Here is a 26,041-nt window from a genome sequence, read left to right on the forward strand (position 1 = left end):
GGCTCCGAAGTGCCGAGCCGCTTCGCGCCGAGCCGAGCGCCGAGCGCGGCCGCGGGCCCCAAAGCAAAAGCAAGCATGCTGCGCGCCTCAGTGCGAGGCTAGCGCAGCCCGAGAACACAGTGCAGGGCGGGAATTCTGCCTCTTGCGAGACGCCGCGCGTTCGAGCACGAGCCCCGCACGCAGCACGGCGGTGCAAGGCGGGCGTGCGCTGCGTGCGCGTCGTGCGTGACACGGGTGGGCGTGCACGGCCCCGGCCTGGCGAGCGTCGCTCCGGCCCCTCCCCCCGCGTGGGCGTGCGGCCCCCTAGGCCCGCCGTCGTCGCCGTCCTGCGACATGAGGGACTCCGGGGGCGATAAGATGGCCGTCGGCGAGCTCAAGTTCGAGGCCCCGCTGGCCCAGTTCGAGGAGGCCGAGGACTGGGGGTCCGTGGACTTCAGCAAGACGGGCGGCCACGGCGTGGCGCAGGACCTGCAGGACGACGTCCGGAACTCCAACAGCCCGCTGCACACCAACAACCACAACAACCACCACAACATGAACGGCATGCACGCGAGCCCGGACCACCACAATCAGCGCAACAACGCCCACGTCCAGTGCGACGACAACGTCCAGCTCGTGGACAACCTGCAGCTGGACAACGCGGCCGTGCTGAAGGCCAACGCCGCCGTGGCCGCCAACGCCGCCAACGCCACCACCAAGCTCAACGGAGTCCACGGCGGCGACGCCGGCGAGGACAACTTCCTGGCGGAGACGTTCTCCGGGTCACTGGAGGACCTGGTCAACACCTTCGACGACAAGATCACCAAGTGCTTCTGCAACTACGACGAGTCGGTGGAGAAGCTGGCCCCCGTGCAGGTGCGGACGCAAGAGGAAATCATGAACGAATGCCAGTAAGTATTACAGCCGACCACCGCATTTCATTTTACTCCAGCGTTCGCGGTATTGCAGCCGATTGCAGCATTGCATCGTGCGGCGGATTCGACCTCCTGGCCAATGTCCTCCGCGACATCCTCCTACTCCCAGGAATGCGAATGCGGCCCCCTCGCTTTGTATCTCGTTGTTTGTTCTCAGAATCACCCCTCCCTCCCCTCCCCCTTCATCCCTTCCGCGCTCCGCGCCTCCCCTCTGCACTCCCCTGGCTCCGCGGCCGCGCCGTCTGCGCATGCTCCTGGAGCCTGGCAGCATCACGGTGTAGTGGCCGGGGCTGGGCTGGGCTGTGGTCGCCATTTTGGCAACAAAGTCGTTCACTCCGGGGCGAAGCAAGCGAAGCAAGCGAAGCAAGCGAAGCGCAAAGCGACCACGCACACGCCTCGCCAAACCAGCAAGGCCGAAGAGGGCAAGGGCTGCCTGGGGGCATCCTCCGAATGGCATGGCCTGTGTCCTGGCGCGATGCGCGATCAAGATCCAGCTTCGCCTCCATTGGCGATTGGCCGTGGCCGTGGGGTACACTATCAGCGGATTGCCTACCCTCACGGCGACACTACACTGCCATAAATGGCCTACAAGGCACAATGTATGCTGAGAGCTGAAGCTGAGAGAGCCATCAGAAGATGATGCGTGAGTCAATCGGGGCCGTCTGCATGGCGTGGCCTGCATGCAGAGATTCCCCCTGTCGTGCCTCGGGTGCCTTTGCGTTCCTCGCTCGGACTCGTGCGAGAGCTTTCACGCTCGGTTTAGCGGCAATCCGAGTCGAGCCGAGCCGGCCGGGTGATTGAGCCGAGCCGAGCCGAGCCGGTGCGACGGTGCACTTGTAGTGCTGCGGCGTCGCGTTTCGGCGTGATCCTCGATCCTCATTTGGATTGGCCAGGTCTGGGTCGTCCCCTCCTTCCCTTCACTCTCCTTCGCCGGCACGACGAAGAAACATCCTCGAGGACAAGACGCCGCCGTCTTGACCGCACGGTCTGCGCCACGGGGAAAAAAGGCGGTGCTCCGGACGGCCGCGGCCAGGTAGACCCGTCCCTGTCGAGGAGCCCTGATGGAAGGGTTACCCAACAGATGGGTCGACACCTTCCAGGTGTAAATTAGTAGCTGTTTGCGGGTCTTTATGCCCTGTGGACGGGGCCTTCGAAAAAAAGGGACACACGTCCCGAACCAGTAGTTTAGTTGCCGTGGGTTCAAGTCATTGACTGACTGTTCGACCCGGTGTGGGGAAAAAGGAGGGGGAGGGGATTTGATGAGGGCTGCGCCGCTGCGCCTCGGCGAAGACCTGCGTCTTAGGTCGGGGTGAACGGCACTCGCCCCTACACTGTCTTGAGGCCCCATCGCCATTCGACGCTGTGCTGAGTCGGCAGCAGACGTTTTCGTCACTCTGTCTCTGTCTCTCTCTCTTGCACCTATACGGGGCACACTACAAGTGCGAAAGAGATGGAACGAAGAAAACGACTCTTGGAATCGGTCTGCTGAGACGCTTCATTCTGCTGGCGTTGATGTTTCGGGAGGTGTCTGGTGTCCGAGCCCTGCTGATTCCCCGTAGGAACTAAGGAACCTCTGCGCAGTGCATCACGGGAAGTCATTCCATGTCCTCGCCGGCGCGGACGACGCAGTCATAGAGGACGCCGCGCTGGTTGTAGGCGGCGGGGGCGGTGCCGTTTGGGCTTCGGCCATGATCAAAGCGCTGGCCGTTCTGAGCCGCGGGCCCCGTCGTGATGCCCCCGTGTGTGCCGTGTGGGAGTCTCCAGGCTCACGGGGCTCACGGCGTCCACCAGGAAGCGGCGCGGACAAAGGCAGGGCACGGCAGGGCACGGCAGGGCACGGCAGGCCAGACGTGGCCGATAAAGAAAAGCGTGGACCGCCTCGCCTCCGCGCCCCGCCCCGCCCCGCCCCGCCCCGCCGGCCACACCTCCGCCTTTCGGCCTTTCGTCTCCCGCGGGCACACTGTGTGCACTTTGATCCCTCGCGCTCTCTCTCGCACCCCTGCGGGCCCCTACGGCACGCCGCACGAGTGCGAGAGAGACAGAGCAACGAGAACACTGTTCGGAATCAGGCCGACTCGGCGTCAGCGTCTTGTCTGCGTCTTTTTGACGTGGCCCGATGCGGGCGCGTTCACGTGAACAGGTGGATTAGACGGCGCTTTGCGAGGGCTAACCTCCCCCTCCCCCCTCGCCCCCGCCTTGCCCGCCCCTCGTCGCGGCGGTGCGGCCCTAGGGTGCGGCGGTGCCTTCCCAGGGGCTGGTACAGGTCATCACTCCGCCGTGGCTCGGCGTAGTGCGCGTAGTGCATCGTGGTGGTGTGCCCCAGATCGACTGTTCGCCCGGCTCGCCCTCGCCTTCGGCCAGGCCGCCGGCGTTCTATAGACACACAATCGGTCAGTTCGCTTTTACTACAAACGTGTTCAAAATTTGTCCAGAGTCAGCGCTCAGGGACGCCGCGCCAGTCGCTCGGCGTCGATCGGCCGAGCGGCCATGGCGCGATTGCAAGGCAATGCAGGTCGCGTCGCTTGCCCTGCCTGCACTGCTTGCACGCGCGGTGTCATTTGCGCCCCTAAATGGCGCCGCGTTTTGCGTTCTTGTTGTGCATGGATGCAGATGGTACCCCTGGATCGATGCCCCCTCGGCGCCCCCTCCTCCGCCTCACCTCGCCCCGCTGCGGCAAGAGGGCCCCTCGCTCGCCCTGCTTTGCCGCCGGCGACCAAGCACCACCAAGGCCCCGAGCACAGCGTGCGCGCACACACACACACACACTCGCCAAAAGAAAGTAAAACCGAGCGCTCGGGGGAAGGGACTGCAAAATAAAATAAATTTGCGGCCAGGATGGCGGCGGCTGGCGGCGCGGTCGGGCTGTGTGCCTTGTGCGTGTCTGCACGACGCCATGGCCGCCCTGGCCGCCCTTACGGCCAGACGTGCCTCGTTCTCGTGCCTCCCGGCGTGGCGTACACTATGCATTAGTGACGGGGCGCCCCTGCATCCACACTGGCAGGCAGGTGCATTGCGGTGCATTGCCGCAGCCCAGCCATGCGCACCCAGCCCATCCTGCGGCGCGGCGGCGCGGCGCATGTCGTGAGTGCAATTTCCGGCGGCAAGACAAACGGAAATGGAAATGGCGCTTTTGGCTTTTGGTTGGCCCGACCCGGCCACGCCGGTGGCACCGCTGGCCGCGCGCTGCGGGCTGCGCTGTCTCTCTCGCACCCATGCGGCGCCTCGTTATGCGCAAGAGGGATGACGGCATGTTCGGAATCCAGACTAAGTCCGAGTACACTGTAGACTCCCGGCCGCCCCCACGACCCCCGTCCTGGCGACGGCGGCACCCCGAGCGGCCCGCCCGAGGTGGATTGGCAGTGCTGCAGCAGGATGTGACAGCGGCAGGAGCGGGAGGGACGTGCGCGTGTCCCCCAAGGTGTCCCCGCCCCGGGGTACCGCCGCGCTACCAAACTTCGTGGCGCCCGGTGGCGTCTCTGGTGGTGGTGAAGGTGGTGGTGGTGGTGGGCTGCTTTGCCCGGCGGGTCGGACCCACCTTTCTTGGCGCGCCTTGGCGGCGGTAACGGATGGCCTGCCCGCTGAAGCACGTGAAATGCATGCAGGCGCGCCTCGCGAGTCGGCCATTCGGATGAATTCGCCACGAGCCGAAGAGAAGCATTGAGCAGGTCGCGTCGGTGTTTGGGGCCCGCCTCTCCCCATCTAATATTGAAACTCACGGCTCGCCGTCCCACATGCGCGGACTGGAGTGCCGTCTGTCTCTCTCGCACCGCTGCGGTTCGCCCCGTGAGTGCGAAGGAGACAGCGCGACCGAAGATGCCGAGGGCCGAGCGGGTGCACTTCGGAAAGAACTGCGACTGCGAGTCGCTCCCCCACGCAGCCGGGCCGGGCCGGGCCGGCTGGAATTGTTTTAAATATTGATCCTCGTGCAGTGCGCCGCGCTGCGGTCGGAGTACCTGTGGGCTGCGGGTACTTGCGGGTACTTGCAGTGCGGCGGCGCCGCCTCCCCGGAGTGCTGAGCGCCCCGCCGACGGGCTGGCTGCGCGCACACTGTACAAACTGCGCCGCGCGCCACCATCAGCGGGAATTACGGAGGGCACTTCCCCGAGTGACTTTTACGGCCGCAGCGACACGACGCCCTTCTTCATGCAGTCGTCCACGTGATTTATCGAATCAACTCGCTCTCCGTGAATTCTGCTGGTGAAAAAGTGAGCTGATTTTTCAGCGAAGCCTCCGTTGTGCGCGACGACGACAAGGTTTTCATTTCGGAGCGTGTAGGCGGTCGCACGGGGCTGGAGTCGTGGCGCCAGTGCCAGGCCTAGAGGCGCCTAGAGGCCCTGGGGTGGACGGCTCTAAAACTCCGCGGCGCCCCTGGACCAGCGGGCAGGCCGGCACGGCGACGCGGTCCTAAGTCTCCCCCTCCCTCCCCCCGTTGCCATGGCGGCGCCCCGCGGCGCCCCGCCGCGCCCCTATCCGGCCCGCCATCTGGCGCCCCTCTGTACAAACCTGGGAATCACGGCTGGAAATACGGCGCCGGTGCCGGTATTCGATCCCGGGCCCGGCGGCCTGGAGTCGCCCGCGACGCGCCGCAAGCAAGGGCGTCTGGGGCGGCCTGGGCCTATCGACCGCGCGGCCTGCGGGGAAGCATTGGCGCCGTCCTGGGTCCTGGCGGTCGCGTGCCGCGGCGCGTGACGTCACCCAGGCTTCCGGCGACGGCGATCCGACGGCGTGCTGCTGACGGGGTGCTCGGGGGCTCTACACACAGTGTACGCAACAGACGCGCACTGTGCGTCGTCGGAGGGGCCCGCCCGGCCAGCAGCCTTGGCCCAGTTGTCCGCGGCGCCAGTGCGGCGATGGGGCGGTTCAGAAGGGTGTGAGTCGAGTCTGCCGGGTGGTGCGGCAACCACTGGCGCCCGAACGCGGCGAACGCGGCGAACGCGGCCGAGTGCGGACCGGGCACACTGTGATGCGGCAAGGCCATCGCGGCGACGCTCCAAACCGACTCCAAACACTCCGAACCGATGCGATGGGAACCCGAGTGCTTCCGGCTCACTATTCGCAGTCGTAACACCGTAACAGCATCTCTGCTTATGGCGGGCTGCCGCCGCCGAGGGCTCCTTCCGGACAGTGCTTTCGCCGCTCTGTCTCTCTCGCGCCCCTGCGGGACGCCCCGTGAGTGCGAGCGAGAGAGAGCGACGGGGTACTTTCGGAACGCGCGCCTGCAGCTCTCAGCTGATTGGCCCGCGGGCGGGGCGACCTCCTGCAATATAAATCTGAAGGGCGTCCTGCTCGGTCGCGCTGCGCCGCGCTGCCCCGCTGTGCCCTCTGGACCCTTTCTGGACCCAAAACGGGAGCGGGGCCCCGGACTGAGCAAGAAGCTGCGAGGCGCCTTGGCCTTTAGCCCTCGCCTTAGTATGCCAGCGCGATGCCAGCTGGCTTTCTAATCTCGAAAAAGCAAAAAGCGCGGAGGCAATAATGTACGCGGCCCGGGCCAGATGTCAGTGAAATGTGCTCTTGTAGAGCGGGCGGGGCGGGGCGGGGCGGGGCGGCGGCGAGGCGGAGGCCAAGTCGTGTTCCACGTCTGCCCAGCTGGGCCGGCAAGTGGCTCTGGAATCGCCTGCATGTAGTACACAGAGTACACACAGTGCAGGCCCATCCATTGCCGCATGTCCGCATCGCTGCAAGGTCTTGCCGTCCGCTGTGTCCACTGTGTCCACTGCACTGTCGTCTGAGGCCGGCAAGCCAGTAAAGTGACCGCTGCAAGTGCGGCCCGGTCCCAGTCCCCAGCGCACTTGGGCTGGGCTGGACATTCCGGGGCAGTGAAGTCGCCTGCACCTGACCCGCAAGTCCTAAACTCCGGGTCTCCTTGCAGTGTGGTGGTGGTTTGGCCCCGGCCCAGAGATCTCGCATCCGTCTGTTCCCCGTTCGATCTGTGTGGAGAAGGGGGAGGGGGGATCGAAGGGGGTGGCTTGGGCCGCGAGCCCCGCGCGTGCAGGTGATTCACTGCGAGTGGGAATGGGACGACGGTGTCTGTCTCTGTTTTTGCGGTGTCGCTGGACCGGGAGACCGGAGACACTCCGGGACTGCGGGTCAATAGAGACGGCAAGGCGCCTGACCTGACCCGGCGGCACCCCGCCCCGCCCCGCCCCGCCCCGCGTCGCATTCTTGCGGCTGCGAGACGTCGCCGTCGTCGTGCCTGGCGACGCCCAGGAAGGCGGCTGCGGCCTCGAGAGTCCTCCCGCAGAGGCTGGAGGACGCGGACGACGACAACAACAACATAGACGCGCCGCAGCCGCCGGTGGGGTGGAACAACAACAACAAGGACGTTCTTCTCCGGCAGCGGGGCAGTGCGGGGCAGTGCGGGCGGAGCGGCGCCGTGCGAATCGATTGCCATTGCCGCCTCGCGGTGAAGGAAGGAGAGCTTTTGAACACGCAACGAGCTCGAACGAGCCGCAGTGTGCTGGTTCGCTCTGTCTCTCTCGCACCCACAAGGGAGAGCGCTCCGTTCGGAGTGACTCTGCGCGCCCATTGTAGACCACGCGGGCCGGACTGACTGACTCTCTTGATCCGGAGCGGCGAAGCGGTCGTGCTATTCTCGTACTCTCGCGTTACCAGCGAGTCGTCCCACCCTGCAGTCTTGCAGTGGCGTGGCGCCTCTGGCTCCGCCCTGTCAAAGCCCTGGCTGGCCGTGCTACACCGTGCTACGCCGCCGGCCGTCGCGCACCCCGCCGCCCCGTCGGCCCCGTCCGCCCGGCTTGTGAAACTTGCAGGAGCCGCTTGCCTCCCTTGCTTCGCGCTGCGCCGCTGCGCGTTTCCCCCATTTCCTCGCGACCCCTCTCCTCCCTCTCACTCCCTCTCACTCACTCCCTCTCCCGCGCCCGCCGCTCGCCGCCCCTCGCGGGGGAGAGAGGGAGGGGGAGAGAGGGGGCAGGTAAACTCCGTCCCTGAGGGTGAGTCACACGTGCACTGCGGGGGCGCCGCACTGGAGGGGGTGGCGCCGGCGAGGGGCTGAAGCTCGGGCTGGAGTGTAGCCAGGGGTGTAACAAGCGCGTGCCCCGCCCCGCCCCGCCCCGCCCCGCCCCGCCAGGCTGCACGGGATGCCTGCCCGGACGGACTCTGCGCCGCTCTAGAGGAAAACAATAAAGCGACCGGCCGACCGTTCCGTTTCATTCCGGCCGTTCTCTGTTTTATTACGCGCTTGCGTTTTGGAGCCGAGGGCCGCGTGCTGTCGGTGAGGTCGCATGCAGACCGCGGCACCGCGCTGCCTTACAGTGGCGCTGCCCCACAGTGACGCTGCCCTACAGTGGCGCGGTGGAGGGCGAAAGGGTTACTGCCCGCGCCGCGCGCCCTGCGGCTGATACGGCAAAAAGGCAACAAAAACCGAAAACGCCACGGCGCTGCCGGGTATCGATCCTTGAATTAGCGGTACCGCCGCCACGCCAGGGCGCCTCGCGCACCGTCACGATGTAGGTGAGGCTGCCGCAGGGCCTCGGGGCCGCCGGCTGGTGTTTGACTGCGTCACTGTCGTCGACGCCGGCATTGGCTTCGCTTTCTCCGTCTATGTCTTTCTCTCTCCCCTCTCTCTAGCCACGTCGGCGAGGACTGCCCAGGATTAGCCAGTCGTTTACGGCGCGTATGTTGTGGCGCTCGCGCACATCCGGCTGCGGAAGGAAGTACATCGCCGCGGTGGAGCGGGGCGTGGAGCGGGGCGTGGAGCGGGGCCCAGGTGCCGGAACGTGCTGCCCTGCCGCCGATGTCGGCGATGAAAGCAAAATGATGCCGCGTCCATTTAAATCAATCGCCGGGCCAGTGGGCCGTGAAGCCTGTGGGTGTGCCGGACAATAATACCGCGACGCCCCGGCCCGCCCCGGCCCGCCCCGGCCCGCCACGGTGCGGTGGGTCCTCGCGTTCGATCGGTATATATATGAGCCACCATTGACACGCCGCCATTGTTTTAGCCGCGAGGACCACTACACTACAGGCCACCAGGCGTCAGGCGCGGCGCGTGCGGCCGTGCGTCCGATGTGCTGCGATGTGCGATCCCACGCAAGGTCGCGGCGACGCTGCCGCCGTGGGCTGCTGGTTGCTGCTGCTTGCCTGCAGCAGGCTCGTGCCGACAAGCGCTTCCCTCTTCCCTCCTCAAGAGTGCGAGGCACACAGGGACATACCCGCTGGAAGACATTCCGACTGCGTTTGAACTCAAACATCTATTTTCTTTCCGTTTTGCTGGCGTGAAATTTCTTTTGAGTGGCCCAAAGCGCTCGTTTGGGGCCCGTCGAGACGGCGAGGTCCTATTGTAGACCTGGTTAGGTATGCAGTCGGACTGGGCAGCCCGCTTTCAGGGCCGAGCGAGAGAGTGTGTGTGTGTGTGTGTGTGTGTGTGGACTACAATCATCCTATCGGCAGGCCATTCACGTGAACAAGGACCGCTACACCCCCTCTCCATCTTACTTCTTTAGGCCCGCCACAGCTGCTTGTCACAAACCACCGCTACACACACACTCACACGCACGCACACAGTCGCAAGCAAGCGCGTTGGGCGCGCACGTGCACAACCGGCCATGCCCTCCACTAAGTGTGCGCCTGCCTGTCTATTTGTCTGTGACTGTCTGTGACTGTCTGTGGCTGCCTGTCACCGTGACGGCTGGCCCATGGCTGGCCCATGCTTGTCGGAAGCGGCCTCGCCTCGGCCCCCGCCTCCTGGACTTCCAGTGTGCGCAGCAGCATCGCCTTGCCGCCGTGCGCGTGCTGTCTGCCCTGTGCGACTCTCACTGTTGCTCTTTTACTGATGCCCCTTCTCTTTTGCCTCGCAGGTAAGTACCGAAAGGACCCGCCCGCGGCCGGCACACTGGCACAGGCTTGGCCGCCGTCCTTCGGGCCCTCGGGCCTTCGGGCACCGGGCCGGCTCGGCCGCTCGGCTCGGCCCTGGCCCGGCTCGACCCCGAACCGGTTTGGCCCCTTGTCAGTGAGTACGATGAGTGTTGGCGTGGTCAGGGCGATGCAGCAGGGCGTCGTCGTCGTCGTCGTCCTGCCGAGCGTCATTCCGACGAATCGTTCTGTCTCTCTCGCACTCCTACGCCACGCCCCTCGAGTGCGACAGAGACAGAGCGACGGCTGAAACCTTGTGGTCCAGCCATTAATCGCAATCGCCTGGAGGGCAGGCTGCCCCGCAACACGCGCGTGCCTCGCGCCCGGCCGTCTTGCCTACCTCGCACGGCGCGCACGGCGCTCCTCGCGGCTTCGGTATCCGCTCCGGACGCGACGACGCGACGCTGCCGACGGGTCTGTCCAACTGTCGCGGTGCCTGGGAGCCTGGAATGGAATGCCACGGCGCAGGCTAGTTATGAATTCTTCCGGCCAGGGAGTCGCGAGTCGCTAGCGTGAGTGCTTCCGCCTCGAGGACGTGTCAGGTGGCGGTGGCGGTGGCGGCGGTGGCACCGGCGGGGCGGTCAGTGGCCGAGCCGCCGGGCCACCAGCCACCGCCAGCCCAGGCGCCGCATCTGCCCGCCGATGACGCAAGAGAGGGAGGGGGCTGCGAAAGTATACACACACACACACACGCACACGGCCGTGCCGGGCAGATGTGCCGCAGCCTCCACCATGAGATCCTCGTTGAGGCTGTGCAAGCACAATGGGAACGGTCGGCGCGGCGCGTCGAAGCGCGCTGAACGTGCAGAGTACGAGTACTCGAGTACTTGGCGTACGTGGTCACGGGCGTGCGCAGGGCGAAGCTGAAAGTGCGCGCACGCACGCGGCACGCGGCGGGCCGCCAGGTGTGCAAACAGGTCCCAATCAGGTCATCGCGCACCACGCCGTGCTCGCCTCGCCGCGCGCCTCGCCGGCCGCGCTCCGAAACTCGCTGCCCCGCGCGCTCCGCGCTCCGCTCCCACGGCAGCAGGGGGCTTATGGTATCCCAGCCCAGCGGGCACACGGAACGGAACGGAACGGAACGCAGCCCGACGGCAAAGGCACGCGGCCGGCCGGTGCACGGCGGCACGCGCGTGGGCCGCGCCGCGTTTCGCCGCGTTTGCCGGCCTCAAGTAGCGCCTCGCCGCGGACCCTGAGTCACCACACTGAGTGGACGGTCACGAGGGGGGGGGTGTCATTTCGCGGCCCGGTTGCCGCCGGATATTTGGGGGCATGACCCCCTTGCGCCCCGCTGGGCCCGCTGGGGCTCGCTGGGGGAGGGGGCAGTGCGTGGGACTTGGCCAAAGTTTTCGCGACTTTCCCGTTAGGTGCGTGTGGGAAGGCTGTGTGAGAGTGAGAGACACGCGATCGAGATTAATTTGTTTGCTCGCGTGAATGAGGCGCTGCTCGTCGTCAAGGGTCCGCCGCCGCGGCGATGGAGAGCTCGCCGCGAGCTTATCGGCTGCAGCTGCACGCCGGCTGCATCCCGATGAGGCGGCGGGGCGGGGCGGGGCGGCCGCGGAGTAGCAGCGTGCAGAGGCATGCGCCCCGCATTTCCCGCAAGGTCGCCTCCCCCTCCCACTCCCCCCCTGCCGCGCATCTAGCCCGGGAAACTCTCCTTTATTCGTCAATTTATTGTCGTCGCGGCGTTCCTAGCTCGGCTCGGCCGCTCGCCGCTGCCGAGCCGCGGGAGAGCCGAGGGGTCCACCACTCCGAATTTTAGCGTACACATGATTCCGGATTCCCGAGATTCCTGGGATTCCCGGGATTCCCAGGAGATTCCCTAGACTCCCATGATTCCTACATGATTTCTACGAATCCTGCGATTCCCAAGTGATTCTCATGATTTTGGAGTGATTCTCATAATTTCCGAATGATTTTCATGATTCCCGGGTGATTCTCGGGACTTTCTAGTGATTCCCGGGATTCCTTCGCAATTCCCGAGCATGCACAAAAAAAACGAATTTGCTGTCACAGCTAAAAGTTAGCTCTCACAACTAATTTCTTAGCATATATCGCCCTAGCTGACGGCATCAGCAGGCTAAATATTAGCTGCGCTACCAAAATTTTTAGTTCCGAGAGTCAATTCTGTATTTTGTTGAGACAACTTGTAAGTTAGTTCACACAACTACTTATTTTAGCTTGTTCGGCTGACGCTTTGTTGTTCTTAGCAATATGTCGGCAGACGGCAACAAAATATCGCTCGAAAAATATCTGACAGATCGGGACTTGAACACAGGACCAGAACAACCACGGATCAAAGCGCTAACCACTGCGCCGCGACGGACCACACATTATCGCGTTTCCCCGCACTCATTTAGCGGTGCTTTGTCTTGTCAATGGACTGGGCTGGTCTGGCGCCTTTGTTTTCATAAAGAACGTGCCCCTGATTTGGCCTTCAGCGTCTGGGCAGTGGACAACGCGCCCGTCTGTGGATCTTGTGGTCCGATGTTCAAGTCTCGATCTAACAGATTTTTTTTCGAGCGATATTTTTTTGCCGTCTGCCGACTAGGTCAGTCCTCACAACTGACATATTGCTAGGAACAACAAAGCTTCAGCCGAACAAGCTAAAATTATTAGTTGTGTGAATTAACTTACAAGTTGTCTCAACAAAATACAGAATTGACTTTCGGAACTAAAAATTTTAATAGCGCAGCTAATATTTAGTCCTGACAGCTGATGCCGTCAGCTAGGGCGATATCCGCCTTGTGACAGCTAACTTTTAGCTGTGACAGCAAAGTCTTATTTTTCCGTGATGGTATATATTTTGTTCAAAGCTAAAACAGACCAAATAATCTGACTTCAGCCTGAAGGATACCTGTCAGAGGCGCAATGGGCGGTTTTTCACACGATTTTCACGACCCTTCCTTGATTCCCATTCCTATGATTCCCAAGATTCCCATGATTTGCTGAAGATTTCCATGATTTGCAGAAGATTCCTCATGATTCCGAAGAGATTTCTATGGGATTCCTACGATTTTCGGATGATTCCTGCGATTCCCACGAGATTCCCGTGATTCAGAAGTGATTCCCGCGATTTCCATGATTCCCGAAAGATTACTGAGATTCCCATGATTCCCGGACGATTTCCGGATGATTCCCGGACACGATGTACACATGATTCTCCGAGTGGTGGACCCCTCGGGGAGAGCTCTTGCCGGTCCTGATTCTGATTTAGGTGTTTCCGAGAAATAAGCCCGGGCCTTATTTCTGAGATGAGACTCGGTGGACGGCGGCACCCGCTTTGATGCTCGGCGCTGCGTCCCTGGAGCACCCTGGAGTCTAGTTCCCAGCGGCGCTGCGTCGCTCCGTCTCTCTCACTTCCCCCGCTGGACGCTCCATGAGTGCGAGAGAGACTGCACTTTTCGTCGGCAGCCTGGGGGATGGGCCAGGCCCGGCCAGGCCAGGACGTGGCCGGTGCACTCGGTGGCTTCGAACAGCGCGTGGTTATGCAGGCGGTCGATGGCGGCCCGTCGATAACTTGGTGGCGGTGATCTGTTTGCCCATCAAGCCAGCACAAGTCCGTTGCGGCGGTCGCACCCGTCGCACCACTGGCGGGCCGAGCCGAGCCGGGCCGGGCCGCAGGGATTGCTTACACACGAGGTAGCCGCTGCGACGAGGCGCGCTGCTCGCCACGCGCCGCGGAGCCTGACAGCGACGGTGTCCGTCTTGACCAGCACCGCGTCGTGCGTTTGGTTTGAGTCCCATTTAGCGACTCTGGAGCTCAAAACGCGTCTAGAGTTTTGGCCGCATACACCGGTCATCTGGCCCACTGTGCGGCCCGGTGTCCGCGGCGTGGGCGGGACGTCGGTGTGCCCCAGTGTCGGTATGGAGAGGAAGGAAACTATAAAGTGTTTACGTAAGTGCGGCCCTCCCGGTGTGGCATACCGCGATAGCCCGGCCGAGGTGTGGCGGCGAGGCGGTGTCTTTGGCGCCCCGAGAGAGCGTTGAGTCCGAGCCGCACTGTGCTTTGTCGCTGTCTCCCTCGCGCCGCAGCGCGACGCCCCATGAGTGCGACAGAGAGAGCACTGAGGAAGCCGTGGCTTCGCCTGGGTCTGTTAGCGTCACGCTAAAGTGCCATAGGCCGCTGGTGCCGCTGCGTGTCACGGCAGCCGCTAGCTGGGCTCTGCGCTGCGGGGCAGTGGGCTGCGTCGCCGAGTGTGGACAAGGAGGCCGTCAGGGCGGCCGGTCGCAAGTAGCACAATGACTCGGGCCTCGCGAATCCTCCGCGCTGGGACAGTGGGCGTGGCGGGGCGGGGCGGGGCGGGGCCTTGCAGGTCCCCAAATGTTCCGATTCAAGACTCTCTTCCCACGGCGTGCCGCGGCCCGGCCTCGGCCCTGCGCGTGTGTTTTGAGGCGGTCGTCATCATCAACGTCAGTTGAATTGACCCCTCCCTGCCCCATCCGCCCGCCCCGCGGCGGCAGGCGGCACTAGGTCAGGGACGCCTGCTTGGCTGCACGGCCTGCACGGCCTGCATCGCCTGCATGCCACACGCCGTTTGAACCGAGTTGACCCGGCCCTGCGCCCGGCGGCCCATGCTGGCGGAAACTGTGTGGAGCGCGGCCGCGTCGCGGGTAGGAAGGGGACCGGCGCGGCGCGCGCGGCGCCGGTGGGCAGAAAGCGTCTCTCCATTGTGGTGCCTTTGTTTGATGCCTCACGCTTCGAAGCCTCTGGGCCTCTACTCCGAGGAGGCCTGCAGGATCGCCTTGGGCTTGCTGCTGTCCCTGTGTGGTGTGTGTGGTGGTAGAAACTTGTACTCGCCCTGTGTGTTGGTGCCCCTGCTTTGTACAACCCGTCCCCAGAGTGTACCCGCACGAGTCGCTTGTCTTTAGAGCGTGTAACATTGTCCCCCTCCCTTTATGCATTACAGGTGAGTAATGCGGTCCTGCGGGTGGGACAAGGACAGACAGACTGCTGTCTGGCCTGACTGAGATGGCGGCGTGGTGGGTGAGTTGTAGAGGCGGGTTCCACTGATTCGCCAAACGGTGCCCGATTCCGAGCCGCGGTCCCGTCGCTCTGTCTCTCTCGCACTCGCAAGGCGCTCCGTCAGCGTGCGAGGGGGACAGCGACGAGGCGCGGTGCGGATTCGGTCCGCGGCCCGTGGCGATGCCGTCGCGAGGCGTGGCGGCGTGGCGGAGTGGCGGCCCGGCCTGCATGGACTGGTGGAGGTGCTCTAGGCCTCTAGGGTGATGGGCAACATAGATGCACGTTTCTAACATTCTTCTCTTTCTTCTTCTCCTGTTAGCGATCTGTGTACATACGTAGCGGCTCTCCCCTGCAGCTGCAACCCTTACTACTTGTAAGACCGATTTTTGATGTGCCTCCTTCCCCTCCCCCTCCTCTCCGGGAGGCTTTATGTCCCGTCCTTGTGTTTCTTCTTCCTCCCTGCTCCGCCAGGTGCACGCTATAGCCGGGCCTTGCGAGCACCAAGTACCGTCCCTCCCAAAACGCTCCCCTAGTGCATGCCGTCCTAGTCGTTGTTGTTGTTGTCGTTGTCGTTGTTGTGGTTGACGCATGCAGGTAAGTGACCGTCTTGTCTTCCTTAGATGGAATGCCGATCAAGCTGCTGGTTGTTGTGGAGGCTGGCCGCCTCCCCTTCCCCCTTCCCCTCCGCGATGGCGTGTCCTTGCCTTGCCTTTTTGGACGACAGGAACACATGAGGCCCCTCCCTCTCCCTCTCATGAGCGACAGACTTCGGCCCATCCTTTTCCTAATAAGCTGGGCGGACACCCTGGGCCTAGGCAGCTACTGCAGACGGACTCCGAGAGTCGTTTTCGTCGCGCTGTCTCTCTCGCACCTCTAAGGGACGCCCCGTGAGTGCGAGAGAGACAGACTCTCGGAATCAGCCCGCTGCTCACTCACTGCAGCCGGTAATTCATCAGCGCGTTGCTGCATCCTGTCGAGGGCCTTCTTGTCGGGCAGGACGATCTCTACGGTCTCCGAAAGGCAGGTCCTAATTAAACGGCTCCTTGATTTACCTGTTGCTGCAGTGGGGGCGGTGGGGCGTGGTGGCCTGCAGTGGAAAAAGGGGGGAGGGCAGTGATGGGTCATTCCCTGGGCAAGGCGAGACCACGCCGAGAATCGCTCTGCATCGAGCTGCACAATGGCTCGGCGGAGTCGGCCGAAGTCTTGGCACACTCAGCAGTCGGCAAAAAGCGCAGGGCGCGGGTCTTCCACCCCACGGCCACGGCCCACGAGTCGCATGCGCTGATCGAAGTCGAAGGGGAGGGGCGTAAGCACCAGGGCGCGCCGCTTTTGGAGATTCCGGTTGTTACTGCCGAGCCAGGCTGCCAGCCAGACAGGCTCGCTGCCAGCAGGCTGTCTCTCTCGCACCCGCGCGGGACGCCCCGTGAGTGCGAGAGAGACGGAGCTCCGCTAGCGACGGGCTGCACGCGGCGTGGTCCAAATTCGTGGAAGCATCTCGCTGTGGGTGGAGCGCCGAGCCTGGCAGAGCCGCGTGAGAAGGCTGCGGCTGCCGCTGGGCTTGTAGTGTGGGCACCAACAGGGGGTGGGGCCGTGACGTCACAGCGCCCTTTGTAAAACAACCCATTCCCCGGGGGGCTTCCAGGTCGCGGCCGCGGCGGTGCCTGTGCCTCCACTGCCTCGCGACTCCAACCACAACACAGGGCTGGGGCCGTGGCGTGGCGCGGGGTGCCGCGCGTCGGTTCCAAAGTGTCCCCAGGTGGGTCCGATGTATCGACTCGATATTACCGTTACCATGGACGGGTCGGTGGATCAACCTGGCTCTGGCGCTCTGGCTCGGCGAATCTCCGGGGCCTCCGCCCAACCTCCGCCTCTGCAGCGGCAGCGCTGTGCGGCGTGCGGCTGCGGCGCCAGAATTGATGCTCCACATAAAATTGTCAGGGGAATGAAGTGCCCCTGCCTTTTCCCGCGACCGCGTCGGCCGCAGCGTAGCACCGTGCAGCGTGGTCCATTTCCTCGCGACCCTCTGGGGGCCTCCAGGGGGCCTCCAGGGGGGCGGCGGAGCAGCCACTGGAAGTGCCTGGAAGCGCCTGGAAGTCCATGTACTTGATCGACCTCGCCTGCTTCGCCGTGCCGTCACAGCAGCCACCTGTAACGTAACAGCGCCACGACGGCGGCCTCAGGCCCCGCGCCCCGGGTAGGGCCCTCGCCGACGCGGTCCCTCTGCTCGTCCGCGTGGACTGGCGCCACTGGGGCATGCCCGAGGCATGGCATGCCTTTTGGGTGCGTCTGAAATAGAACGCGCTGACGTCATCCCTCCACGCCGCGTCGCGGTGCTCCACGAGACTCCGCTGGGGGTAATTAGGACCAAAGCGCCCCCTGGTGGGACTCGAACCCGATCCGCTTCGGGGCACGGAAGGCGAGAGCGGGGGAGGGAAGACGGAAGGGCATCGTGCCGCCGAGACGTGGAGCAGGTGTTGTTCTCCTTTGGGGGCCTCCTCGACGGCGTCCCGCTGTTCGAATGGCCTTCTGGGTGCGGTGAACGGGCAGGCCAGCAGGCCGGACACCCCGTCGGGGCACTTGCCGTTACGAGGCGCGGGACGGGGCGCCAGGCGACAGACGAGACGACAGCGCGGCGACAGCCGAGCCTTATTGGCTTTGGGGCTTACAGGCTGCGCCTAGACCTTGACCGAGGCGCCGGGGCACAACGATGGCCAGCATGGGGCGGACAGCGCCGTCGGGGGAAGGGAAGAGGCCCTTCCCCTCATTTGCATAGCCCACTGGAAACACGGCGCGGAGAAGAAACTCATCTCTCTGACCGCCATTAGCGGGGAGCCGTCGACGCGGTCCTCGGCACGTGTGCGTCGACGACGCCGACTCGCTCCATTTGCATGGACGAGGCGAGATTGCTTGGTTTAACCTTTCCGCCCGCCCCGCCCCGCCCCGCCCCACCCCCGCACCTCGTCAGCGGCCTTGCCCGAGGTGCTCCGCCAGGAACGCCAGGAGGGACACGGACACGGCCGGAACGGCGAGGAGGAGGAGAAGGCTGAGAGGCACAGCGAATGTCTGAGCCACGGAGCGGCGGGCGGGGCACGCCGCCGTGCTGTGTTCGTTGGGGTTGGCCCGTCTTTTGTCAGACGGGCTGCACCAGCGACGTGTATTGGGGGTGGCCTGGCGGCGGGCCGGGCAGGGGCGCGCGGTTTGCTGAGGTCGAAGCGGGGGGCGACCCTGACTCGCAGATGAGAGACCGCTGCGGCCAGCAGGCTGTCTCTCTCGCACTCGCGGGGCGCTCCGCTGCTCCGCCCGGGTGCGAGTGAGGCAGCAGCACTTTTCGGAATGAGCTGGCCGCTGCTGGGGTCCCGGCCTTTGGCCAGGCCTTTGGCCAGACCTTTGGCCAACCCTTTGTGCCGATTGGTCCGCATCGATTATGCTGGACCAAACCACTCGAACTCGCTGCCTTTGCCCGTGCCTGGCCGACATCCATTATTCACGCGGTCGTCTGTCGGGCAACGCGATGGGATTGGCGGCGCCGAATTTGAGGCTGGCCGGCGACGTGGACAACAACAACAACAACATCAAGCGCAAGAGGCATGTGGCATGTATGTGGCGCGGTGCTTGGCTCTTGGATCAGATAGCGGTGTCGCCATGAGACGTCCCGTTCGGCCCACGGCTGTCATTGGTCTTTGGCCACCACTGCAAGTGCTTCTGCCTCTCTCTGCGAGAGAGAGAGAGAGAGAGAGAGAGAGAGAGAGAGAGAGAGAGAGAGAGAGAGAGAGAGAGACGCTGCTCGGGATCGGCATGCTAAGTCGGGACAGCGTGGGCCGGCCGGCCGCTGGCTCTGCATCGCTGCATGTCTGAGCGGGTCACTCTTCCCGGTGGGCTGCTGGAGTCTAGCTGGAGTCTGCGCGGTCCGCCACGCCGTCGTGGAGGCCGGCGTGTTGGTCGCGGTTCGCGTCGCGTTCGCGAGGGCGGGGCCGCGCGGCCGAGACAAAGAACCCCGTGACGCACACCTGCGTCGCGCCCTGCTTGGCGGCCAAGCGAGATAAGACTATCGCCCCTTCCGCCGGTGGCGTGGTGGTCGACTCGGACGACGGCGACGACGACGACGACACGGAGGGTCTGTTCCCGGGGGAAGGCCCGGCCGGCGCTGGACGCGCATCTCACTTCCAGGCCGGCGCCGAGCCGCTTACGAACTAGCAGTGCGCTCTGTCTCCCTCGCACCCACGGGGCGGCTCGCTGGGGTGCGAGAGAGACAGAGCGACTGCGGAACACTCATTCGAGAGAGCGAAAGGTCGGAGGGGGGTAGCACAGTGCCGGCAGTGCAGAGCCAGCGGCCTAAAGGCACCCGGCCTAAAGGTCGCCGCGACTTTTCCAGTGGCGTCCCTAAACGTGGCCTAAAGGTTAGCCCAGAGGGTTAGCCTGCATTGGGGAGGCCGGGCCCAGCCAGGCCGCCCAGTGTCACTGCCAACATCGCCAACACTGCATGGCCTTGCCTGGCGTGGGGCTCGATACTGTATTCGAGTCCAGGGAGTGCGGGCTGTGTGCACCCTCACTCCGCTACGCCGTCCTCGCCCTGTCTCGCTCGCACTCATGGGACGCCCCGCGTGGGTGCGAGAGAGTCAGCTGCTGTTATGCACTGGCGGTCTCCTGCGGTGCAGGCGGCTGACCACCGCGGGGGCGCTGCTGGCGATGCAGGCCGTCAGGCTGTCCACCGTCCACCGCGCGGTCTGTCCGCTGCACCGCAAAAGCCTGTTGCGGTGCACCACGCCGTCGTTGCCGCCGCGCACGCCGCACAGGAGGCAACTTTGTGTAATGAGGGGGCGCGCCTAAGTCACCAGCCGATTTTATACAACCGGCTCTGTTTCTGTCGCACTCATGGGGCACTCCGCAAGGGTGCGAGAGAGACAGCGCGCTGGATCGCCCGGCCGTTCTACGTCCTTTCTTTATGGCGAAACAGTCCTGGAGTCTCCTGGCGGCCGTTGCCGCAGCGGGTCTACCCGTGTCGTGCTACTCGTACTCGTGGGGCTCCAGGGGAACACAGACACATTCGACCCCCGGGGCCCCGGCAGGCCAGGCAGGCACGGCCGGTGGGGGCCATGGCGGGGCGGAGGGGCGGGGGCGGGACGTGCTCCCGGCCGCGGCCTCCACGCCGTGCCGTTGCAGAGCCGTGGCGCAGGCCGCCTTGATGAAAAGCAGCCTCGCGAGGAAGAGGAAGAAGGATGCGCCGAGGGGGACTGGGACTCGGATGGCTCAAAAGTTTGGCCGAACTGGGGCATGCCGTCATTGCGGCGTCCTGATTGGTCGATGCTGGAGGCACGCCACGGCCGGGGCACGCCACGCCAGGTGGCACCGAGGCACCGCTAGTAGGCAGTGGTACCACTACATCGGCACACTCGCCGTGCCGCACCCCTTCCTCCCTGCCTTCCCTTCCCCGGTGCAAATCGATGGCCCGCCGCGCCGACACACCTCCACTGTACTGGCCAGAGCCAGAGCCCCGCCAGGGGACCCCCGCCCCGCCCCGCACTGCGCGCCCGGCCGGCGCCTCGGCATTCTCATCCCGTCGGCACTCGCCAAAAAATATGGGCTGGCCAGCAGGCTGGTACCGGGTCGTTTCCGTCGCTGCCTCTGTCGAGCCCTCACGGGACGCCTCATGAGTGCGAAAGAGACAGCGCGACGGAAACGACGCTCGGAATCGGCCCGCTAACGTGCTTTATTGCCAGCGTCGCCATGGTGACGTGTCCGAGTGCAGCCTCGGAACCCCTGCCGGCCTGCCGACGGCGAGGTAGTGCCCCAGATGCAGCGGTGTCTGCGACACTGCCTGCCTCGCAAGGAGGGTGGGATCAAGTATTGCAGGCGGGAATACAGTTTTCGAAAGTGATTTTCCCTTGGGTTGGGATTTCCGCGCCTGGGGGCTTATGAAATCCTGTTTAATTAAATTGATTTTAACCCCCTCTTTCCCTTCTCCTCGGTACGGCACGGGGCTTCTGAGGTCATGCCCGCATCCTCAGCCCAGCCAGTCTCAGCCCGCCGCCCGGTGAGGCTGTCGTCGCTGTCTCTCTCGCACGCGTGCGGGGCGTCCCGCTAGGGTGCGAGAGAGACAGAGCCAGCTGCCCCCTGGTGCCCCCCCCCCCCACGACGACGCCCCTTGAGCCTAATTGGTGGCCGCTCTGCCCATTCATCAAACTGGATCACCTCGAGCAACCAACAACAACAGCAAGGCCCGTCCATGCTGGTGCTAATCCAATTAAAAGATTCCCGCCGGCCATAGCCATAGCCCTCGCTATCCCCGCCCTGCCGTGGGCCCTGCCGTGGGCCCTGGGCAAGCAGGTTGATACGCGATACCCTCGCCGTCCCCACACGGGCACACCGCCCTGTAATCAGGCAGGGCTGGTTGTCGAGCAAATGACGTGGGTGACAGCGGGGGGCGGGCTAGGGGGCGGGTCTCTCGCTGGGGGACCTTGGTGACGGCCAGGACGTGGACATCGTCATCCTGCACTTCGTTCCCTCGACGAGTCGCTTGGTGCAGTGCGTTTGGTGCGTTTCTCGTCTCTGGAATTGCCACCAGACAGAAAGTCGATGCAGGCCCGGCCCGGAGGCAGCAGGCAGCGGACTGATTCCGAGTTCCGAGCAGTGTTTCGTGGCTCTGTCTCTCTCGCAGGCCTGCGCGCCACCCGGCAAGGACGACAGAGACAGAGCGACGAACAAACTACAGTGCGGAATCAGTCCGCTGACAGATCCCCGCCGAAAAGGGCGCCCGTTTGTTGCTTCGTTTCCCGTTCCCCGGCCCTTCCCCATTCCCCTTCATTCCTTGTCGCGTGCGCGGCTAGTCGCTCCGTCTCTCTCGCACCCCCGGAGCGACTGCCCCCGCGGAGCGCGTGTTAGGGGACCGAATAAATCACATCCATTATCCCCGACACCGAACTCCGAACCCGATACATCTTTTTCTTTCCGGCCGCCGGAACTTTGTGTCGTGGATTGCCTGCAGCGGCCTAGCGTTAACGTGTGCCGTCGTTGTGTTTCAGGATGTGGTGGACCATCACGGGCAACTTCGGCAACATCCTCCCCATCGACTGGTCCAAGTCGTGCGCGCGGAAACTCCACATGCCGGCGCTCAACCTCAACGAGTGCAAGGTGGGTAAAATGAACCAGGGAAGTTTGTGAGTTCGGGGCATTTTTTTTATTTTTTTAGCGGACTGTGTTGACCGCCCTGCGACAGCAACATAGGTTTTCCTACCCAAGCAAGCCCCACAGGCCCAGACCGCAGTGTGTTGCCATTCCAACCCCACCCCGCCGCCCCCACCGAAACCTGCCACCCCCCGCAGGATCACAACGATCACAACGTCCTTGAAGCTGCGGAGGGTGGGGTGTGGGGTGGGGGGTGCGGTGGCCATCCGCGAACGTCCCAGAACGACATGGTGCCTTGTGTTCCCTCAAATGAAGGCTCCATTTCCAGCCCAACTTATTTTTACGCTGCACTGTGACTGGTACCCATCACTGTCGAGGCTTCCCCCTTCCCCTCCCCTCCCCGGCGTATGCGAGTCGGCCCGTCCGCCCCCACGCACTCCCGCCCTCACGGCCAAGTCCAAGGCCTTTCAAACAAACCGAACTCTCCTTCCATAAGCCCCATTCACTGGCGTTACAGTATTTTCAAACACCTTGATGGTTTTTCAGGACTCCACCCAGGACGACGGCGAGGCTGACCTGAGTTCCGAGGACGAGGCGGTGGCGAGCGACCTGGACATGCATTCCCTCATCCTGTCGGGGCTGCACGCCGACGCGGAGCCCGTCAAGACGGCCGAGGAGGTGATCCGAGAGATCGACGACATGATGCAGGTAACGCAACCGGCACACTGTGTGGCCCACTGACCATGTGCCTTTTCACATTCATAAGTTTTTGAAGACTCAAATACGATGATTTCTTTTTCCCCAGGATACACCCTCACATGAATTGTCTCATGGTTCGGAGGAGTCCCTCCTTGATGAGAATGAGCGGAAAGGCAAGGAAGTCTTGATGTCTCCCTTGTATGAAGAAAGTAGGTCGACTTCGTTGACTTCTCAGTGTACAGAAACGAGCCAATTGAAACAAATTTTTACTAATTGCTGTTTTGTTCCCTTTGCAGAGCTAAAGACTTTAAGTGTTTCCCAGCTGAACGAATTATATCTGGAGCTTGAGGTTCTCATTCGAGACTTTTCTGAAACACTGATTCATGAGCTGGCGTTACGGGATGAGCTAGAAGAAGAAAAAGAACTCAAGAATTCTTTCATCTCCTTGCTCCTAGCTGTGCAAAACAGGCGGAGACAGCACCATGTGGACAAGAAACGTAACAGTCGGAATAATGGTGTTGGACGTCTTCCCAGCTCAGCAGAATCAAAGGTACACAATGCAAATTAAATCGCATTCGCTGACCTCAAGAAAGAGGTAAATATTATTAAGTAAATAAAAATATTTTCTTTCCAGTACCTGACAACTGTGATTCCATACCACATGGGTGGTGGTCCTCCTACAGGGCAGGCACTTCAATTTCTAATTAAAAGTAAGTTATGATGAAAGTTCATTTTTGTTTTGTTCTCTATAACTGGATCCCAAAGCACCATCTAACTTGGTCTGAATTTATTTTTCTAGTTTTGAAGGCTATAAATGAAGACAGCCCTACAGTCCCTGCCCTTCTCACTGACTACATTCTCAAAGGTAAGTATCAACTTTAAAAACCCCAACATTTAAAAAAACTGACCTGCAGCTGACTTTTCTACAATCTTGTTGATTTCTAATACTTTGTATATTTTCTTTTTCAGTTCTGTGTCCAACTTGAGAAGGTCTAAGTCATAAGAAAGGTTTTGTGTAACTTTTCAGCGTCATATTTATAAGATTCGTATTTGTACATTCTATATTTATTTTAATGTGCATTACAAGTAGCTTGTTTGTACATTAAGTTGAAAGCATCATGTACGCCTCCATATAGGGTAATTTTAAGTTGAATTGTTTTTACTTTCCGATATTTGGAAATCGATAAAAGTACATACCACTAATACCACAAGTAGGAAAAGAATCTACGAGAGCTGTGTTAAAGCTCTTTTGTAAAGGTTCTCTCTCTAGTGTATCATCTAAAATTGTAGTGGAGGTGTTAAGGAAATGTGAACATCACAACTACTGTATATTTTTTACTGAACTTGAATCTGGTCATAATAGTTACTCATGTGGTGGTAAAAACTAATTTTACCATGGTTGATCTTTATAGCCATGTGGGTCAATTAAATGTTTTAGAATGTTAAATGTGTAAGCTTTCCATTTTTAGAATGTTGTGGAAAAGTAGATTTAGGTGACCAATCCATGACAAATTTTAAGGCAACGTCAGACACTAGCTGTGACATGTTGTGAGGAATGGCCTATTCCCAGTCAAAATAAATTGTCTTCACATTAAACATTCAGAATATTTTTCAAACAAATTCTACGTCTGCAGGGAAACTAAAGTTGTTAGTTGTGTATGTTGCCCTACCTCTAGTTTGCAGAGAGAACATTCAACCATACTTAAATTAGATCCCTTCTTGTTGAGTGACTTTCATTTAAGATTTAAGTGCTGTGCGATTGATTGAAAACTAAGCAGTGCAGAACTCAATTTTGTTATCATTTTTACTATCACACTGCTTTAAGTATTGTGCCAGTTAAAAATAAACATTTACTTTTATCTTACAATAAGATGATTTACCGGTATTTCAAAATGATTTCCTTAATTAAGTCACTTTCTTGTAGGTTTCTTAACTATAACATATAATTTGTTTGTTTTTCTGTAAATAGCACTTTAGAGTTTTAGAGTTGCAAATGAGACTCTAAATTGTATGCCATGCTATTTGTCATTCATTTAAGTCAAACACAAGGGCTTTTTCTTTCATTTTTGCTATTGTGCAAATTTGTTTAATGAACTTAAAAATTTGTTCCATGTTTATTGTCTTTTTAAGTTTTGATGGATTAATTTATTGCTATGTACATAATTGTTTAATCCTTGTATAAAGTATAAGCAGATTTTTAGTAGATGCGGCTTACAGCTAGTCAAAGGTGCCATGAAGATTGTTTAAGATGTTTCCCTTGGGGACTGACAATTATGTTGCTGCCATAAGTTTTTGAAGCTTCTTATTCCAGAATGCTATGAGTAGATTGATTACTGCACAGGTAAATTACTCTCTGTTATGTAATGTAATCATTGATTTCTTTTTAAAACCAGCACAATTTGTGTTTAACAACTTTTTTCTCTGTATTGCTTTTTAGGATTGGTTGAGAGCTCTGCTTAACTGTATCTTTCTTTCCTGTTTTGTTTTAAGGAATATAGTGTGATATTTGATATTTAAGATTTGAACTGATTATTTTGCTTAATTGATGCTTGTAGAAGCAAATTTCTGTGTTGTTTTTGTTATATGCTTGTGATGCCAGTTTCAACTTCTGTTTGAAGTGATGTGAAAAGGAATTTTGCTTCTCGAATATACAAGAGAAGTTGCTCTGGGTATTAAATGATTATTTTAATATTGTTGTTCGATTGAATGAATGTTATTTCAAAAGCTTTTCATGTTATTATTTTTTCTGTATCGGATGCTTCAGAATTGATAAGTCAATGTTAGTTCATGCCACATAACTTTGATCCACACAGGATAACAGGCGCAACAAGCACAGTCGCCTTTTCCCTTTTTTTCCCACCTCTTGGCTCAAAGTTGCCTGGGGCTAAGGACGACCTCAAGTGAATTCAAGTCACTGTTTTATCAGTTCTGAAGCATCTCGCATGTGTTTTATGTTTAGTTTTCAGAGTGAGCTACTTGATGGAGCACAACATCTTTCAATATTACAGTCACATTTGACAACTTTATTTAATGACACATTCAGAACTTTTCTTGTGATGTTCTTTTGTTCTAAAGTAGCATTTTTTTCTAGCAGATAAGTAGTAAATGATCTGACTCTGAACAGTGATGATGGTGTGAACAATGCAAGAAATAAAGAATTTTAAAAATGGTCTGGATAAACAATTTGTTTTTGTCATTTTTGCCCTTTTCTATTCATCTGAATACACCTTTCATAATGGAAGAGAACTTTTAGGAATCCATCCTCAGAGGGCTGTACTTAACTGGAACTCACTCCTGTGGCATATTTGAGTCGCCATCTACCAATGCTTTTGAGCCAATCAATCCCTGTCCAAAAGGGCGAAGTTTGCATATACCCTCCAGCCAGCCCAGGCTCCTACTCCTGCTCGCAGATACCCCATGACGCCATGCCGTTTCAGAGGCCGGGGATACCCCATGTGTGGCACGGTGTCTTCCC

At 60.4% G+C, this 26,041-nt stretch overlaps 1 protein-coding gene across 2 annotated transcripts; it reads left to right on the plus strand.

The window, feature by feature from the left end:
- The first annotated feature begins 261 nt into the window (after positions 1 to 261).
- On the plus strand, positions 262 to 25,749 carry LOC117643426 (fasciculation and elongation protein zeta-2). Of its 2 annotated transcripts, none has more exons than XM_034382325.1 (8): positions 262 to 893; positions 21,759 to 21,873; positions 22,414 to 22,575; positions 22,673 to 22,775; positions 22,863 to 23,116; positions 23,201 to 23,276; positions 23,366 to 23,431; positions 23,536 to 25,749. In XM_034382325.1, exons 1-8 carry the CDS (start codon positions 334 to 336, stop codon positions 23,550 to 23,552), a joined length of 1,353 nt encoding a protein of 450 aa, XP_034238216.1. In that variant the 5' UTR covers positions 262 to 333; the 3' UTR covers positions 23,553 to 25,749. The 2 variants fall into 2 exon arrangements, with proteins under 2 accessions (XP_034238216.1, XP_034238215.1); XM_034382324.1 differs by having other exon boundaries at positions 264 to 890; positions 21,765 to 21,873.
- Positions 25,750 to 26,041: the final 292 nt, after the last annotated feature.

The sequence above is a fragment of the Thrips palmi genome, unplaced genomic scaffold, assembly GCF_012932325.1.
Source record: "Thrips palmi isolate BJ-2018 unplaced genomic scaffold, TpBJ-2018v1 HiC_scaffold_17, whole genome shotgun sequence".
Taxonomy (NCBI): Eukaryota; Metazoa; Arthropoda; class Insecta; order Thysanoptera; family Thripidae; genus Thrips; species Thrips palmi.